The sequence below is a fragment of the Amblyraja radiata genome, chromosome 2 (assembly GCF_010909765.2).
Source record: "Amblyraja radiata isolate CabotCenter1 chromosome 2, sAmbRad1.1.pri, whole genome shotgun sequence".
Lineage (NCBI taxonomy): Eukaryota > Metazoa > Chordata > Chondrichthyes > Rajiformes > Rajidae > Amblyraja > Amblyraja radiata.
In genome coordinates, this window is record NC_045957.1 from 150,827,066 (window position 1) to 150,845,420 (window position 18,355).

The following is an 18,355-nucleotide window of genomic DNA, read 5'->3' on the forward strand; positions in this document are numbered from 1 at the left end:
TGCCCGACTTCGCTCCCGCACCGGCCACGGCCGGGCGGTAGAGCGAAGCAGAAAACCAACAGAGTCGTTGACTCCGATGAGTCCGACTCTGAATAGCCGCGAGCGGCCAGTGCCCGTGCGCATTGGAGCGGTTGGAGCGGCTTTAGGAGCAGCCGCAAGCGGCCAGTGCCCGTGCGCATTGGAGCCGGTTGGAGCGGCTGGGAGCGGGGAACAAAGCAGCCATGACGGCCAGTGCCCGTGAGCATTGGAGCCGGTTGGAGCGGCTGCTGGAGGAAATACTCCAAAGTGGCAGGCTCCGGGAGATGGAGGCTAGCCACAGTGGGCAGTTAGTAAGCCCCACAGCAGTACCTCTTATGGGGCTGCACAGTGTTTCTCCCTCATCAGAGGGGAGCACGGAGGGTCAATCCTGGGCTGACTGCAGGAGCTGGAGCAGGAGCGGCTTCAGGAGCAGCCGCGACAGCCAGTGCCCGTGAGCATTGGAGCCGGTTGGAGCGGCTGCAGGAACTGGAGCAGGATCGGCTTCAGGAGTAGCGGCTTCAGGAGCAGCCACGACGGCCAGTGACCATGAGCATTGGAGCCGGTTGGAGCGGCTGCAGGAACTGAAGCAGCAGCGAGTGGCCAGTGCCCGAGAGCATCGGAGCCAGCTGGAGCGGCTGTTGGAGCAGATAAGTGGCAGGCTCCGGGAGATGGAGACTAGTCACAGGGGGCAGCTAGTAAGTCCTACAGCAGTACCTCTTGTAGGGCTGCACAGTGTTTCTCCCTCATCAGAGGGGAGTATAGGGGGTCAATTCTGGGCTGAATCTGAAGAGGGGTGCAGAACATACCCCTAGTGCACATGGGGTGCAAGAAAACCTATTGGAAGACGCTTATCATCAGGGAACTGCAAAACACTGAATGATCCCAGTGTCAACCAATGTATTTGAAAACATGGCAGAGCCAGGGACTTGAAACAACAGAAAGTTCTGAAAGTCCTAACAGCGGGAATTACGGGTTTCGCCCGCACAATAAACAAAAAAGACATGACACAAGATCACCAGGATGCACTGGCTTTATTTTGCAACTACCAATACGAGTAAACAGCATTAGAAGAAGTGCCATCCAACCGGCTTTAGACCCTAATTTGCAGGCCAATGCAAACCTGGAACCTCCAAACCACCAATATTACTATTTGGAGGCAACTTATCAAAACAGGTAAAAGAACTTGACAAAGAGGGTAAAACCCTGGGGCTCTTTAAAGCAACGTCTAAAAACTACTTCCTGGGGAATGCGCTAACCCTCAACACCGACCCAACTACTGATCCAGACACCGGCACCTCAACGTCCACGGAGGATGCCGAAAAAGTAACAAACCTACCAATAGTAACCATGGAGGTAGGTGGGTCTGGTTCCTTACGAGGTTGGTGGGAGATTACAATTCTATCTGGATGCATGGAATAAATTAACTACCGACACTTATATTTTCAGAAGTATTGGGTTATACCATAGAATTTATACAAAACATAATCCTCCAGTTCAGCATGTACCGAACCGAATGTTCGTGCTTACAGGCAAAGAAAAAAAAAAAATCAAAAGCGCATGCTGAACTACAGTGCCCATATAAAAAAGGAGTAATGGAGGATATCCAACACGAATCACAGGAATTTGTGTCCAAAATCTTTATCATAAACTAGATGGCGGATGCCACATCATCATAGATTTGACTAATTTGAATACTTTCATACTATATATTCATTACTAGATGGGAACCTTTGTTACTGCTAAGCAATTGATTCCTAGGTTACTACATGGCAAGCATCGTATTAAAAGATGCTTACTATACAGTACTCATTAGAGGTGACCACAGATGTTATTTAACACAATGGATCATCTGCGGTACACCCTTAACATAGTTCACATGTCAGTGACTTTGCCGAAAGAAAAGGTTACAGCCTTAATGGAGGCTTGCAGCAAAACAAAACCATCCATCAGACTGGTAGCAAGAATAATTGGCATTATAGTGGCTGCGTTTCCAGCCACACAAATCGGACCTTTACATTATCAAAAATTACAGAGTGCAAACATTCGTGCACTCAAAAATTATGGGGGTCATTCTGACAGACCAGTGAAGCTACCAACAGAGGCCACAATGGAACTAAAATGGTGGAAACATAACATTAGGCATTGTTCCGATCCAAACATTATCAGCTACCCGTCTATGGAACTACATACTGATGCCAGTGCACTTGGATGGGATGCTACCAATTCCATCTCCAGCTGTGGGGGAGATGGAATGCACAGGAGGCATCATTATTACAAACACTGGGCATAAACTACCTGGGAATGTTGAGTGCATTCCATGGCTTTAAGTCATATTGTTCTGGGTTATATCACCAGCATGTTAGACTACAAATTGACAACACCACCGTGGTAGCATATATCAACCATATGGGTGGAAACATATCGACATCATGTGACAATCTGGCCAACACAATTTGGCAATAGTGTATCCAGAGAGAGATATTTGGATATCAGCTACCTACTTACCAGGTAAACTGAATTTAGTGGCAGACAACAGGTCACGCTAATTCTATGAAAACACTGAATGGATGTTGGATTAAAAATGTATTGCTGAAATTACAGCACGGTATGGAACACCAGATATCGACCTATTCGCATCCATGCTCTCACCAGTTATCGAATTATGTTCATGGGAACCAGAACCTGGGGCAGTGGTACAGATGTATTTTCGCTGCATTGGGGGATTATTCATTTATGCATTCCCTCCTTCTGCCTCATCAGTCGGGTATTTAGGAATAAACAGTAGACTCCGCGTCTGGTATTTTGATAGTACCCGATTGGCCTACTCAACCATGGGTCCCGGTGATACACTACATGGTTTTAGAACCATGCATCACCATCCATCATAGACCTAATTTACTGGTTCTTCCCGCAACAAGGGGTAAGTTACCCATGTCATAATTATATAAACCTATTAATTTATAGAGTTGAAAGCACCTCTACTACACCTGGGACTGACGGACCGAACAGTGGATATTATTTCAGCGGCCCACAGACAGTCCACCAAAAAACAGTACTTGGTGTCATCAAGAAATGGGAAGTACTGTCACAACAATAAACATCACCCACAGATCTATGAACATCCCGTCTGTTCTGCAATTCCTGGCAAGCCTCTATTACGATGAGAGGCTCAGTCATAGTGTCATCAACTGCGCCAGAAGTGCTCTGTCAACATACCTGTGGCAAGGAACAGAGCGGCATTCTGTTGGGACACACCCTGGTAACCAAACTCATGAGGGGCATTTTAATATTAATCCCCCAAGAACCAGGTACTCCCAAATATGGGATGTGAGCATTGTACTGACCATGTTAAGAAACTGGTCTCCAGCTACAGCTCTGTCCCTACAGAAACTGACTATGAAAACAGTCATGCTGATGGCCTTGGTCACGGCACAAAGGGTCCAGTCACTACAGAAACTAAGGCTGGACAACATGATTATTTCATCTGGAAATTTAACTTTTCACATCAATGAAATAGTCAAACAGAACAGACAGGGGTCAGCAGGCCTAAAAACAGAATTCAGGGCCTACCCGACAGATGGTCGTCTCTGTATTGTAACACACTTACTATTATATATGGAGTATACTAAGATCATCAGAGGGAAAGAAATGTCACTTTAATCAGCTACAAACAGCCACTCAAAACAGTGACAGTCCAGACCATCTCTAGATGGCTAAAAAAAGGCCCTAATAAAGGCTGGAGTAGACACTAGCATTTTTAAATCTCACTCCACCAGGGCTGCAGCTACATCGGCAGCTATGAAGTTGGACGTTCCTATGGACCAAATCCTCAAGACAGCAGGATGGTCAACGGAGGAAACTTTCCAACGACTTTATAACAAACCAGTCATTGAACCTGGAACATTTGCAGAAACAAATTTAAGTTCTGTAATATAATTTTTCCAGGTCGCCTCCCCCGTGGCCTAACATCAAGGATCGACGCGGCCTTTCCCGGAGACATGCCCGGGGCTTCAGCGGCGGGCGCAGCGTGGACTCTCGGCGTGGAGCGGGCGACCCTCGCTGGGGCTCGCTGGAGGGGAGCGCTCCGTTTCGCTGGCCCGGGGCAGCCGGCAGCCTGAAGCCGCAGCCTGAAGTCGCGGTCTGCAGAGCTCCAGCTGGTGCGGCGTCTACAGCCCGGCATCCCTCGTGGGGGACCCGGGGGAAGAAGAAGCCATCACTGCCGGCCCGCGGCCAACTTCTACCGCGGGTGCGGCATGGACTTACCATCACCCCTGGAGGGGAGCTTCGACCGCCGGCCCTGCAGTCTACGGTGCTTCTGGCTGCGGCGGGGACTTTAAATCTCGTCCGCCGGCCTGCGGCCTACAACAATCTAAAGCCGCGGTCTCCGGTGAGGAAGAGCCGATCCTGGACTGACTGGACTCTGGTCCTGTACATGGGGGGGAAATGGAGGAGGACTGGCCAAATGTTTGTGCCTTCCACCACAGTGATGAATGCTGTGGTGGATGTTTGTGTTACAGTTTTATTGTGTGTTCTTTATTATTGTACTGCTGCTGACAACCCAAATTTCCACCAACCCTGGTTGTGTGGCAATAAATTATATCTATCTATCTATCTATCTATAATTTACCCCATAAATAGGGGCAATAATTGGTGTTAATATATTTATCGTTGGGTTTCAATATCGTATTGATGTCTAATGATGTTAACTCTATTCTCCCCATAATCAAGGCAGATGTGATGCATGGACTCGTTTCCACGGCATGAAATCACAGCTTTAAAATCTTCACGCAGTCACTCACGTGGCTCCGAAGTAAAATAGTAAGATTAAACGAGAACTTACCAGTTTGAACTTTGATCGTTATTTTATGAGGAGTAACGTTGAGGGAATACGTGCCCTCCGCTCCCACCCTTGATCATATACTCAACTGGTATCTCTTCTCTAATCTTACTATGTTTAGTCATTACAGTTATCTGTGATTTCATACCGCTGCTTTGAAGAATGACACGCATGCGTCCTGGCGGGGTTCTTCACGTATTCCCTCAACGTTACTCCTCATAAAATAACGATCAAACTTCAAACTGGTAAGTTCTCATTTAATCATACTATTCTATTCTATTCTATACATAACTAAAACTCTGATCTTGTGTGCGGTTTTTCTATTTGCGCAAAAATGGTACGCGATAACGCTACGATTTTTCATCAGCTCACTCGCCGTTCTCCTGTGCTGCAAGTGCAACAAGTTTTGTACTAATCGGTACTATATTGTAAAAGTTCAAGAGGTTTAAAAATCTTAAAAACCGTGCGTGCGCAGATCGATCTCCTCTCCTGCCAGTCAGCGCCGCGCAGATTGGTCTCTTCTCCTGTCACTCCCCGGGATGGTCCGCCCCTTCCTGCGTCATCGCGTCTTTACTGGAGCTGAGGGACGCTGTGGGTGGCCGGCGGAGGTATCCAACTGGACACAATTTTCGGTGGGACCGGAAGCGCATGGCCCGGCGCCGGAGCTGTCACCAAACGGAAAGCGGAGAGGCTGATCCCAGTGGAGGAGAGCGTCCAGCGCCCGCATGAGTCCCAAAAGCACCTCATATTTTGCTTGGGCAGTTTACATCCCAGCGGTATGAACATTGACTTCTCCAATTTCAGGTAGTCCCTGCTTTCTCCTCCTCTTCTCAACTCTCCCTCAGCCCACTGTCTCTGCCTCTTCCTTTCTTCTTCGTGCCTTCACCAGCCTCAAATCAGTCTGAAGAAGGGTCTCGACCTGAAATGTTGCCTATTTCCTTTGTTCCATAGATGCTGCCTCACCTGCTGAGTTTCCCCAGCATTTTTGTCTACCTGATATTAGCAGGAAATGTCTTTCTGTGGGTTACTTTTCTGTTATCTGTTGTGGCATCAATGATTGCAGATTGTTAAGTTCGGATTTATCTTTCCAGTCCATGTACCTGCTTTTAAATGTTACTAGACTAAGTGGGACCCGTTGGTCCGTGTCATGCAGGAGGCTTGGTCCCCCAACTCAATATTCCACCACTCACCCATAGCCCACAACTGCACAGACGCAGCTCATTTCCCCTCATCCTTAGCACTCTCTCCCCCTCCTCTTCACCTTACCTCTTCTTTCTCCTCTCCTCCTCCTCTCCCCAATCCCACCCTCACCGCTCTCTCCCCTATTCTGTCACTCCTTCTCTCCCTTTCCCGTCTGGTCTCCATCGCTGGCTTCTGCCCCCCCTCCCCCGTGATACTCCCCTTCCCCCATGAATCTTCCCCTGTTTTTTTCTCTGAGCTCTCCACCCCCCCCCCCCCCCCCCCCCCCCCCCCCCCCCTCACCCACATGCCAACGCGGCCGTAGCTGCTGGTGCTTCCGGGCCGAGCCCAGGATCCTCGAGATCCTGGGGAGGTGAAGAGGGAGTGTGGGGGAGGAGAGGGGATAGAGGGAGAGGAGGGGAGTAGGGAGGGCAGAGGAGTTATGGAGGGAGGGAGGGAGTGACTGAGGGTAGGGGAAAGGAGAGGGATTGGGGAGGGTAGGAGGAGATGGAAAATAAGAGAGAGGTGAGGAGGGAGAGTGGGCGAGGAGGGGGGGATAGAGGGAGAGGAGGGGGGGTATAGAGGAGAGGGGAGTAAGGGAGTGGGGAATAGCGGGAGAGGAGGACAGTGAGGAGGGATAGTGGGGGGATAGGGGAAGGTGAGGAGTTGGGGTGGTGGGGGATGGGGGATAGCGGGATAGGTGGGGGGTAGGGCGGAGAGAGGAGTTACGGAGGGAGAGAAGGAGTGACAGAGTAGGGGAGAGAGCGGTGAGGGTGGGATTGGGGAGAGGAGGAGGAGAGGGGAAAGAAGAGGTAGGGTGAAGAGGAGGGGGAGAGAGTGCTAAGGATGAGGGGAAATGAGCTGCGTCTGTGCAGTTGTGGGCTATGGGTGAGTGGTGGAATATTGAGTTGGGGGACCAAGCCTCCTGCATGACACGGACCAACGGGTCCCACTTAGTCTAGTAACATTTAAAAGCAGGTACATGGACTGGAAAGATAAATCCGAACTTAACAATCTGCAATCATTGATGCCACAACAGATAACAGAAAAGTAACCCACAGAAAGACATTTCCTGCTAATATTAGGTAGACAAAAATGCTGGAGAAACTCAGCAGGTGAGGCAGCATCTATGGAACAAAGGAAATAGGCAACATTTCAGGTCGAGACCCTTCTTCAGACTGATTTGAGGCTGGTGAAGGCACGAAGAAGAAAGGAAGAGGCAGAGACAGTGGGCTGAGGGAGAGTTGAGAAGAGGAGGAGAAAGCAGGGACTACCTGAAATTGGAGAAGTCAATGTGCATACCGCTGGGGTGTAAACTGCCCAAGCAAAATATGAGGTGCTGCTCCTCCAATTTACGGTGGGCCTCACTCTGGCCATGGAGGAGGCCCAGGACAGAAAGGTTGGATTCGGAATGGGAGGGGGAGTTGAAGTGCTGAGCAACCGGGAGAACAGGTTGGTTATTGCGGACCGAGCGGAGGTGTTGGGCGAAGCGATCGCCAAGCCTACGCTTGGTCTCACCGATGTAGAGCAGCTGACATCTAGAGCAGTGGATGCAATAGATGAGGTTGGAGGAGGTGCAGGTGAACCTCTGCCACACCTGGAAAGACTGCTTGGGTCCTTGAATGGAGTCAAGGGGGGGAGGTAAAGCGACAAGTGTAGCATTTCCTGCGGTTGCAAGGGAAAGTGCCAGGAGAGGGGGTGGTTTGGGTGGGAAGGGACGAATTGACCAGGGAGTTACGGAGGGAGCGGTCTCTGCGGAAAGCAGACAGGGGAGGAGCTGGGAAGATGTGGCCAGTGGTGGGATCCTGTTGGAGGTGGCAAAAATATTGGAGGATTATATGTTGTATGTGACGGCTGGTATGGTGGAAGGTGAGGACAAGGGGGACTCTGCCCTTGTTACGAGTGGGGGGATGGGGAGTGAGAGCAGAGTTACGGGGTATAGAAGAGACCCTGGTGTGAGCCTTATCTATAGTAGAAGAGGGGTACCATCGTTCCCTGAAGAATGAGGACATCTCCGATGCCCTGGTGTGGAACACCTCATCCTGGGTACAGATGCGGCGTAGACGGAGGAATTGGGAGTTGGGGATGGAGTCCTTACAGGAAGCAGTGTGGGAAGAAGTGTAGTCCAGATAGCCATGGGAGTCAACGGGTTTATAGTGGATGTCGGTCAGTAGTCTATCACCTGCAATGGAGATAGCGAGGTCTAGAAATGGTAGGGAAATGTCGGAAATGGTCCAGGTATAATTGAGTGCCGGATGGAATTTAGTGATGAAATGGATGAAGTCAGTTAGTTATGTGTGGGTGCAGGAGGTAGCACTAACGCAGTCGTCGATGCAGCGGAGGTAGAATTTGGGGATAGGGCCCTGGTACGCCTCGAACAATGATTGTTTGACGTACCCTACAAAGAGGCAGGCATAGCTTGGGCCCATGCACGTGCCCATGGTAGAGTTTGGGGATAAGGTCCTGGTACGCCTCGAACAAAGATTGCTCGACGTAGTCTACAAAGAGGCAGGTATAGCTTGGGCACATACGTGTTTTAGTTCCACTATAATTCAAAATGCACAACAGCATTAAGAAATCCTACTACAGGTGCACAACCTTTTATCCGAAAGCCTTGGGACCACACACTTGTCAGATTTCGGAATTTTTCGGATTTCCGAATGGAAGATTTTTAGCGTAGATTAGGTAGGTAGCGCGGGCGGCTTGAAAAGTCTGGAGCGGCTGCCTCCTCCCCGGAGACCGGGGAATCATTGTAAATCATTGCATAAATGTTAGTCAGTTATTTTGGAGGGATTTTATGGGGGGGGTTGAAGGGGGAAACTTTCATTCTTAGTCCCCTACCTGGTCGGAGAGGCGGGGAGCAGGCAATGCCTTACCGGGTCGCCGTGCAGTAAGCTCCGGAGCGCTATGGCCGCCGACTCCCAACATCGCGGAGCTGGGGCTGCGGGCGTCCGGCCGCGGGCGGCGCCGGTTGGAGCTCCGACCCCGGCAACTCTACCCCTGGCTGCGCGGCGCTCCAAATCCAGCGCCGCCCGCAGCCCCATCTCCGCGATGTTGGGAGTCTGCGGCGTCGCAGCGCTGGGATACCAGCGGGGAGCGGGCAATGCCGCACCGGGTCGCCGTTCGGTAAGCTCCAGAGCGCTGTGGCCGCCGACACACAACATCGCGGAGCTGGGGCTGCGGGCGTCCGGCCGCGGGCGGCGCTGGATTTGGAGCGCTGCGCAGCCAGGGGTAGAGTTGCCGGGGTCGGAGCTACAACCGGCGCCGCCCGCGGCCGGACGCCCGCAGCCCCCGCACGCCCGCAGCCCCCGCTGGGAGTTGGCGGCCACAGCGCTCCGGAGCTTACTGCACGGCGACCCGGTAAGACATTGACCGCTCCCCGCCTCTCCAACCAGGTAGGGGACTAAGAATTAAAGTTTCCCCCTTCACATAAAAGCCCTCCAAACTAACTGACTAACATTTAAGCAATGATTTACAGATGTTTAAGTGTCTCCCCGGTCTCGGGGGAGGAGGCAGCCGCTACAGTAGTACAGACCTGGGTTGACCGTGGGTCGTTTCAGGTCAAGTTTGGCGCCAAACGCGAGCTTTGGTGTGCAGACGACATCCTGGAAAAAATGGCCGGTTTTCGGAGTTTTTCGGTTTCCGGAACTCCGGATAAAAGGTTGTGCACCTGTATTAGCATGCAAACTTTGAATCACTTCTTAATTGTGTCACCATAGGATCTCAGATTCAAAACAGGAAAACTAAAATCAAATGCAGTCCATTTCACAAAATCCAATTTTTAAATTTAACTTAACATAATTGGAACATCATGGAAATGACTTACCACAGTCACTAAACTGACTAGAGGAAGACATTTGTTTGTTTCTTGCAAGGAGCTCTAGAGAACAAAAGTAAAAGTATTATTTTGGGGGAGGAAGTAAAAGTGAAATTTGCAGAATTTATTTTGAAAATTCACGTAGCCATTTAATTAGTGGAATCTGCTTTAATGATAAGGAGGGAAGTTATTTAATACTTAAAGGATCGGAACGCAAAGATCAAACTTGCTCAGCAACTTTTAAGTTTCTGTTGGTGCTCTGGAATGTTTACTATCAGTTAATTTGATGGCAAATAATTTTCTTGATTTTTACATACATTGTTTCAATGTTTTTTAAAAAAATTACTTAATATTAATGTATTTATTTTGTATATATAATTTGGATACAAATTATTTTAGTCTGGCATAAATATGAGCAACAATGTACAAGCAATGTGTTATTTGCTGTAAAATTATTTTCAGATGTTTGATGATGATGAAAACACGATATGTAAAATAAACATCACTGAACTGAAAGAGTGATTTCCTTTCTGTTATGTTTATGTGAAAACTTTTCTTTAACATTTTTCTAGTTCTGTCCATCGTCTATATACCTAGGGCAGTGGTTGGTCTTTAGGGATGGATGGCTAACCATTCAGATTTTTAGATACAAACAACAAATAATTTAAAAATGAAAAACTACTGATTTGCATTGTGCACAGAATTCTCATATGCCCTTGTCTTCAGCAAAAATAAGTGTCAGCAGAGCATTTATCATGAAAGGTCTTATAGAGTCAGTCATACAGCACGGAAACTGGCTCTTCAGTTCAAAGTCTCCGTGCTGACAAAGATGCCCCATTTAAGCCAACCCAAATGCATGTGTTTGGTCCACATCCCTCCAAATATTTCCTATCCATCTACCTGTCCAAGTGCCTTTTAAATGCTGTTGAAGTATCTGCCTCATCTCCCTCCTAGGATAGCTTGTTCCTTGTATCCATCACCCTCAAAGTGAAAATGTTCCCCCATGTTCCCCACACATGTAGTTCAGGGAAATACAGGTGAGGCAGAAGATCAGCCATGATCATAAACAGTAAATGATGGAGCAAGTGCAAAGAACTAGATGGCCTATCTGTGCTCTCTTAATTATGATGTTCTTAAAGTATAGCACAGCACATACTATTTGTTGGCAACAATCATGTGTAATAGTTATAGGAAGGAACTGCAAATGCTGGATATTTGCCGAAGATAAACACAAAATGCTGGAGCAATTCAGGGGGACAGGCAGCATCTCTGGAGAGAAGGAACGGGTGACGTTTCGGGTCGAGACCCTTCTTCAGACGTATAATGTTGGATTCTTTGATATAAAATTATAATTTGTGTTTAAACATTATTATGCTCATGTGCATATCTCTATATTTCAATATTCTTCTCTAAATATATTATTCAATTAATTCTTTGAGAATATTTTAAATAAATATTTATAGGTAATCGAAGTTCATATAATTCCTATTTTAATTTATTTATCTATAGTTTCCTATTCTACATATTTTTTTCTTTAACATTTTATTTCCCTAATTATTAGATATGATTACACCTTCAAAATGCAGCTAGGTGTGCTGGTGCATCAGGCTAGATGTTTCTAGAACAAAATGCAACCATTGTATCTTAACACTCTTACCATTTCAATATGTTTAGTTGTCAATAGTTTTTTTCTTATATCTATGCATTTAGTTTTATTTCTTACCATTCTCCACAATTATGTTTCTCTTGTCGATATTACATATATCTGTACACGTTATCAATTGAGTCATGTTTAATTTATTTACATTTGTTGTCCACTGCATTTATTTTTCCCTAGAACATATATTTCTTAACCAACCTAAATGTTGCCCTGCCCCAATTCTCCTCCATGCATGATTACATTGACCTCCATTGTTATCTTAAGTTTAGGTTTAACATGCAGGTACAGCAGGCAGTGAAGAAAGCTTAAAGCATGTTGACCTTCATAACGAGAAGATTTGAGTATAGGAGTAAAGACGTCCTTCTGCAGTTGTACAGGGCCCTGGTGAGACCACACCTGGAGTATTGTGTGTAGTTTTGGTCTCCCAATTTGAGGAAGGACATCCTTGCTATTGAGGGAGTGCAGCGTAGGTTCACAAGGTTAATCCCCGGGATGACGGGACTGTCATATGAGGAAAGATTGGAAAGACTGAACTTGTATTCACTAGAATTTGGAAGGATGAGAGGATATCTTATAGAAACATATAAAATTATAAAAGGACTGGACAAGCTAGATGCAGGAAAAATGTTCCCAATGTTGGCGGAGCCCAGAACCAGGGGCAATAGTCTAAGAATAAAGGGGAGGCCATTTAAAACTGAGATGAGGAAAAAAGTTTTCACCCAGAGATTTGTGAATTTGTGTAATTCCCTGCCACAGGAGGCAATGGAGGCCGATTCACGGGATGAATTTAAAAGAGAGTTAGATGGGGCTCTAGGGGCTAGTGGAATCAAGGGGTATGGGGATAAGGCAGACATGGGTTGCTGATTGTGGACAATCAGCCATGATCACAATGAATGGCGGTGCTGGCTCGAAGGGCCAAATGGCCTCCTCTTGCACCTATTTTCTATGTACTGAGGTACAGTGAAAGGTTTTGATTTGCATGCTATTCAAACAGGCCAGATATACCATACATAGATACAATCAGTTCAAACAAGATAGAATGAAGGGAAAAATATCTCCAGTGTACATATTATTTATCAATATTTACATTTGGTTGTCTCCAACATACTCATGTAATTGGCAATATACCCCCATTGTTTAGTATTATACATATTTAATATTTCTAATGAGTATAATTGTTTGCCAGTGCACATATTTATCTCCATCAAATATACTGCTTATAATTGTAATGAGTGATTGATACTTTAATAACACGTGACATGTCACAGTACAATTCTTTGTTTTGCATACTGTACACAAGGAGAGTCACCACATATAGGTCATAAGTGATAGGAGAAGACTTTGGCCCATCAAGTATACTCCGCCATTCAATCATGGCTGATCAATCTCTCCCTCCTAACCCCATTCTCCTCTCCCCATAACCTCTGACACCTGCACAAATCAAGAAATAGGGCGGTCAAAGTTACAAAGTATTCATTATGTTATTGTGGTTATTTACTTCTATTGTTAAACACTGTATACAGTTATTCATCTCTGGAATTCATATTTCTTGTTGCTGTACAGTTATTCACTTCCAGAGTGTATATTATTTATTTACGTATCCATGAATTTGACTTGCATACGTATCATTGCATACATTTATTTAGCTGTATTGTGTAAACTATTAGCTGGTTTCCATACATATTTATAAAAGGGAAAAAGAGATTGGAGCTGGAATGGGCAAATGAACCTGACCTAATGAGTACACCACTAACACCTCAAGAAGCGAGATGCTCTCCAGGACAACATGGCCCATTTAATTGACACTCCTTTAACCATCCTAAACTTTGCCATCCATAAAAGGCACTGCAGTTACTTGCACATATATCCCAAACCTGTGGAAACCACCACCAGGAAGGATAAAGGCAGCTGACACCTGGGAACATTTCCACCTGCAAGTTCCCCTCCAAGAGTCATAGAATGGAACATTCTATATCTTTCCATACAGAATGGAAAGAAGCCCTCCAGCCCAACTTGCCCACACCGACCAACATGTCCCATCCATACTACTCCCACCTGCCTATGTTTGGCCCAGATCCCTCTCAACCTGTCCTATCCATGGAAATATATTGCTGGCCTTTTGTCATCATTTGGTCTAAACCCTGCCGAACATCACTGCCTTCACCACAAGGGCAGAGGCAATTTAAGAAGACGACTCAAACCACATTGACTTAGCCTCCACAGCCTCTTGTGGCAATGAATTTCACAGTTTCACCACTCTCTGATTAAAGAAATTTCTTCTCATCGCCTTTCTAAAAGTATGTCCTTTTATTCTGAAGCTATGGCCTCTGGTCCTAGACTCTCCCACTAGTGGATACATCTCCACATTCACTCTATCCGGGCCTCATGAGGCGATTACAATATCAAGTGGTAAGACATGACTCCAGATACACAGCTTTTCTCCCAGCCAAACCACCAGCGTATTGCTGAAAGACTCACAGACCTGATGGACAGGGCATGTGGGTCAGGATATCTGATGACTGAATTCTACAAATGCTACTTTATAGAGAGGTGATTGAGGAGGACATAGAATTATGTGGCGGATCGAAAAACAAATTCAAACACTCTCTCAGAATATCCCTGAGGAGTTCCAGCTTTGACACACACTACTGGGAACAACTAACGGATGCCTCACAGAATACAGAATGGTGCACGTTCATATGTGGAAGCTAGAATGGAGGCAGCAAACAGAAAAAGCAAATCTCCAGTCAAGTCAAGAACCACTGGTCCCTACAGCATGCCTACACCTCCGTCACCTGTGTGGAAGGAACATTCAAGCCAGGATTGGTGTAATCACCCATCTCCATACACATCGCTACAGTATAGACTAGATGTCATGTTCTTACTCAGGAACCTGTGACGATTAGGCTCAACAAGGGTTGGGTGATAAAGCCAGCAAACCAATCTACATAGAAGAGTTCAGCACAAGAACAGGCCCTTCGGCTCATAATACCTGTGCCGAACCAGATGCCAAGATCCCTGTCTGCACATAATCCATATAACCCTTCAGTACCTGCATATGCACATGCCCATCCAAAGGTCTCTTAAATCCCACTATCGTACCTGCCTCAACCACCAACCCCAGCAGTGCACTCCAAGCACTCATCGTCCAATAAGTTGCAATTTGTCCAACACATCTTATTTAAACTTTGTTCCCCTCACCTTAAAACTATTCCGTCTAATATTTCATTTTTCCATCCTGGGAAAAAGGTTCTGACTGTCTACCCTATCTATGCCTCTCATATTTCCTCAACTTTTTTTTAATCACAGAGCACTTCTTCATCGAAGGAATCAATCTAATATACCTTTTCTGAATGAACCTCAGCAGTACCAGTGTATCCCTCAACTCAGATAGAAACATAGGTGCAGGAGTAGGCCATTCGGCCCTTCGAGCCTGCACCGCCATTCAATATGATCATGGCTGATCATCCAACTCAGTATCCTGTACCTGCCTTCTCGCCACACCCCCTGATCCCTTTAGCCACAAGGGCCACATCTAACTCCCTCTTAAATATAGCCAATGAACTGGCCTCAACTACCTTCTGTGGCAGAGAATTCCAGAGATTCACCACTCTCTGTGTAAAAAATGTTTTCCTCATCTCGGTCCTAAAAGATTTCCCCCTTATCCTTAAACTGTGACCCCTTGTTCTGGACTTCCCCAACATCGGGAACAATCTTCCTGCATCTAGCCTGTTCAACCCCTTAAGAATTTTGTAAGTTTGAGCAAAGCTGCCCATAGCTTTGTGATTGTGGCCTCGCCACAGATTCAGCTGTGTTATTACTTGCCCACATTTAGGTTTAGTTATTTCCAACTGTGGATTGTTTCAGAGTGAGGCCCAACGCAAATTGGAGGAACAGCATTTCAAATTTCACTTTGGCAGCTTAAAACCCAACGGCATGAATATTAATTTATCGAACTTCAAGAAACCCTTGCTTTCCCTCTCTCTCTGTATCTCTCACATAGTAGTTTCACTGCCCTACTGATTATTTTACTGATTGCATGCCTCCTTGTCACCTTCCCCCCTGAATCTTCACGCATTCCTTTTCTGCAGAGATGCTGCTTGTCCCGCTGAGTTACTCCAGCATTTTGTATCTATATTTGGTTTGAACCAGCTCCTTCCTACATATTTCGTCTCCCCCATAGTGGATGGCTTCTCTCTTGGAGAGTCATAGAGTTTTACAGGCCCTTCGGCCCAACTTGCCCACACTGACTGACCCACAATGTCCCCTCTACATACACCAGTCCCACCTGCCCGCGTTTGGTCCATATCCCTCCAAACCCGTCATATCCATGTAATTCCAATCCAATGTAGACAATAGCTTACCGGTGTGTGTGTGCGCCTATTCCCTCCAGTGCAGGTACCGCTGGCCAAGGCGTGTGTTGTGGTGTGTTGTGGTGTGTGTGGACACTGTGTGTTGTGTCGTGTTGTGTGTGTGAGGCGGCTCCTGGGCCGTTGGGCGCGCCCGCTCTCCGTGTACAATCCAAGCGGCGCGTCTCCATGGCGACGGGCGTCACGCGCTCCGGGGACCAAAGATCTCTCCTGCACCGCGGCGCCTGCAGCCGCTCAACACAGCGCAGCACAGGGCTGGTGCAGCCCACCCTGCAGCAACCCAGCGGGACATGCACCCCAGTGCTGGTGCAACCCAGCGGGGCATGCACCCTGCAGCCGCTGAGCACAGAGCAGGTACAACTCAGCGGCACGGGCATGGGCACAGTTCTGCAGCAACCGTGGAGGGAATGGCATCTCCGGATGTCCACCCTCCCACCCCTGATGTTGGCTGCCTGACCCGCTGAGTTACTCCAGCAGTTTATGAACTTTTGCTATTGATGGAATCCTGAGCAAAACACGAAGTGCTGGAGCAATAAGCGGGACAGGCAGCCAGCCAGTATCTCAAGAAAGGAATGGCGGCACAGGCATGGACAACCGGGGATGCCGTTCTCTCCACATATAATAGACAATAGGTGCAGGAGCAGGCCATTTGGCCCTTCGAGCCAGCACCGCCATTCAAGCGGTGCAGGCTTGAAGGGCCGAATGGCCTACTCCTGCACCTATTTTCTATGTTTCAATGTGATCATCCACAATCAGCACCCCTTTCCTGCCTTCTCTCCATATCCCTTAACTCCACTATCCCTAAGAGCTCTATCTAACTCTCTTGAAAGCATCCAGAGAACCAGCCTCCCTCTGAGGCTGAAGGCCCCTGGTTTTGGACTCCCCCAACATTGGGAACATGTTTCAAGTCAAGTTTTAATTTGAGGCTATGACCTCTGGTCCTAGTCTTCCACCAGTGGAAACATCCTTTCCACATCCACTCTATCTATGCCTTTCATTATCCTGTAAGTTTCAATGAGGTTCCCCCCCTCAAGCTTCTAAACACCAGCGAGTAGAGGCCCAGTGCTGTCAAACATTCATCAAATGCTAACCCACTCATTCCTGGAATCATCTTGTAAACCTCCTCTGGACCTTCTCCAGAGCCAGCACATCCTTCCTCAGACAAGTAGTCCAAATGCGGCCTGACCAGCGCCTTATAGAGCGTCAGCATTACATGTTTATGTATTCTAGTCCTCTTGATACAAATTGAATTTTGCCTTCCTTACTACTGATTCAACTTGCAAATTAACTTTTTGGGAGCCCTGCACCAAGTCCCTTTGCACCTCCAATTTCTGGATTCTCTCTCCATTTAGAAAATAATCTACACCTTTATTGTTAGTAGGAAAATGCACGACCCACTACATTGCCTGCCCATCCACCTACCTTAGCATCATCTAGGAATAGGAATACTTTATTGGCACATTTGAGATTCTTTGCTTGCATAAACAATGTATACAATCTGCAAACAGGGCCATAAAGCCTTCAATCCCCTCATCCAAATCATTAATATACAACGTGGAGAAGCTGCCCCAGCACTGACCCTGGCGGAACTCCACTAGTCACTGGAAGCCAACCTGAAAAGCACCTTTTATTGCAACTCTTTGCCTTCCGCCATCCAACCGACCTGCTATCCAAGCTACACAAAATTGCTGGAGGAACTCAGCGGGTGCAGCAGCATCTATGGAGCGAAGGAAATAGGCGACGTTTCGGGCCGAAACCCTTCTTCAGACTGATGGGGGGTGGGGAAAGAAAGAAGGAAAAAGGGGAGGAGGAGGAGCCCGAGGGCGGGCGGATGGGAGGGTGGGAGGAGACAGCTAGAGGGTGAAGGAAGGGGAGGGGACAGCACAGGCTAGCCAAATTGGGGGAATTCAATGTTGATGCCATAAGGGCGCAAGGACCCCAGACGGAATATGAGGTGCTGTTCCTCCAATTTCCGCTGTTGCTCACTCTGGCAATGGAGGAGACCCAGGACAGAGAGGTCGGATTGGGAATGGGAGGGGGAGTTGAAGTGCTGAGCCACCGGGAGGTAAGGTAGGTTAAGGCGGGCTGAGCGGAGGTGTTCGGCGAAACGGTCGCCCAACCTACGCTTGGTCTCACCGAGCTAGTATCTTCCCTTTAATACCATGGGCTGTCATCTTCCCTAGGAGCCTGACGTGCAGCTCCTTACCGAAAGCCTTCTGTAAATCCAGGTAAACAACATCTACAGCCTCCCCTCTGTCTGCTCTGCCATTAACTTCCTCAAAGAACTCCAGCAGATTTGTCAGGCAGGATCTTCCCTTCACAAAACCATGCTGACTTTGATGTATTTTATCGTGAAGGTTTGGAAGGATATGGACCAAACACAGGCAGGTGGGACTAGTGTAGCTCAGCTGGGATATGTTGGCCGGTGTGGGCAAGTTGGGGTGAAGGGCCTGTTTCCACTCTGTATTACTCAA

At 47.4% G+C, this 18,355-nt stretch overlaps 1 protein-coding gene across 1 annotated transcript in view; it reads right to left on the reverse strand.

Annotated features, from left to right (window-relative positions):
- Positions 1–15,998, reverse strand: part of LOC116970516 (uncharacterized protein C7orf57-like) — a 106,018-nt gene extending 90,020 nt beyond the window's left edge. The window contains exons 1-2 of the mRNA XM_033017160.1: positions 15,876–15,998; positions 9,861–9,914 (exon numbers count right to left, since the gene is read on the reverse strand). Of these exons, the coding sequence (XP_032873051.1) occupies positions 9,861–9,891 (31 nt within the window). The 5' untranslated portion in view covers positions 9,892–9,914; positions 15,876–15,998. The remainder of the gene's footprint in view (positions 1–9,860; positions 9,915–15,875) is intronic.
- Positions 15,999–18,355: the final 2,357 nt, after the last annotated feature.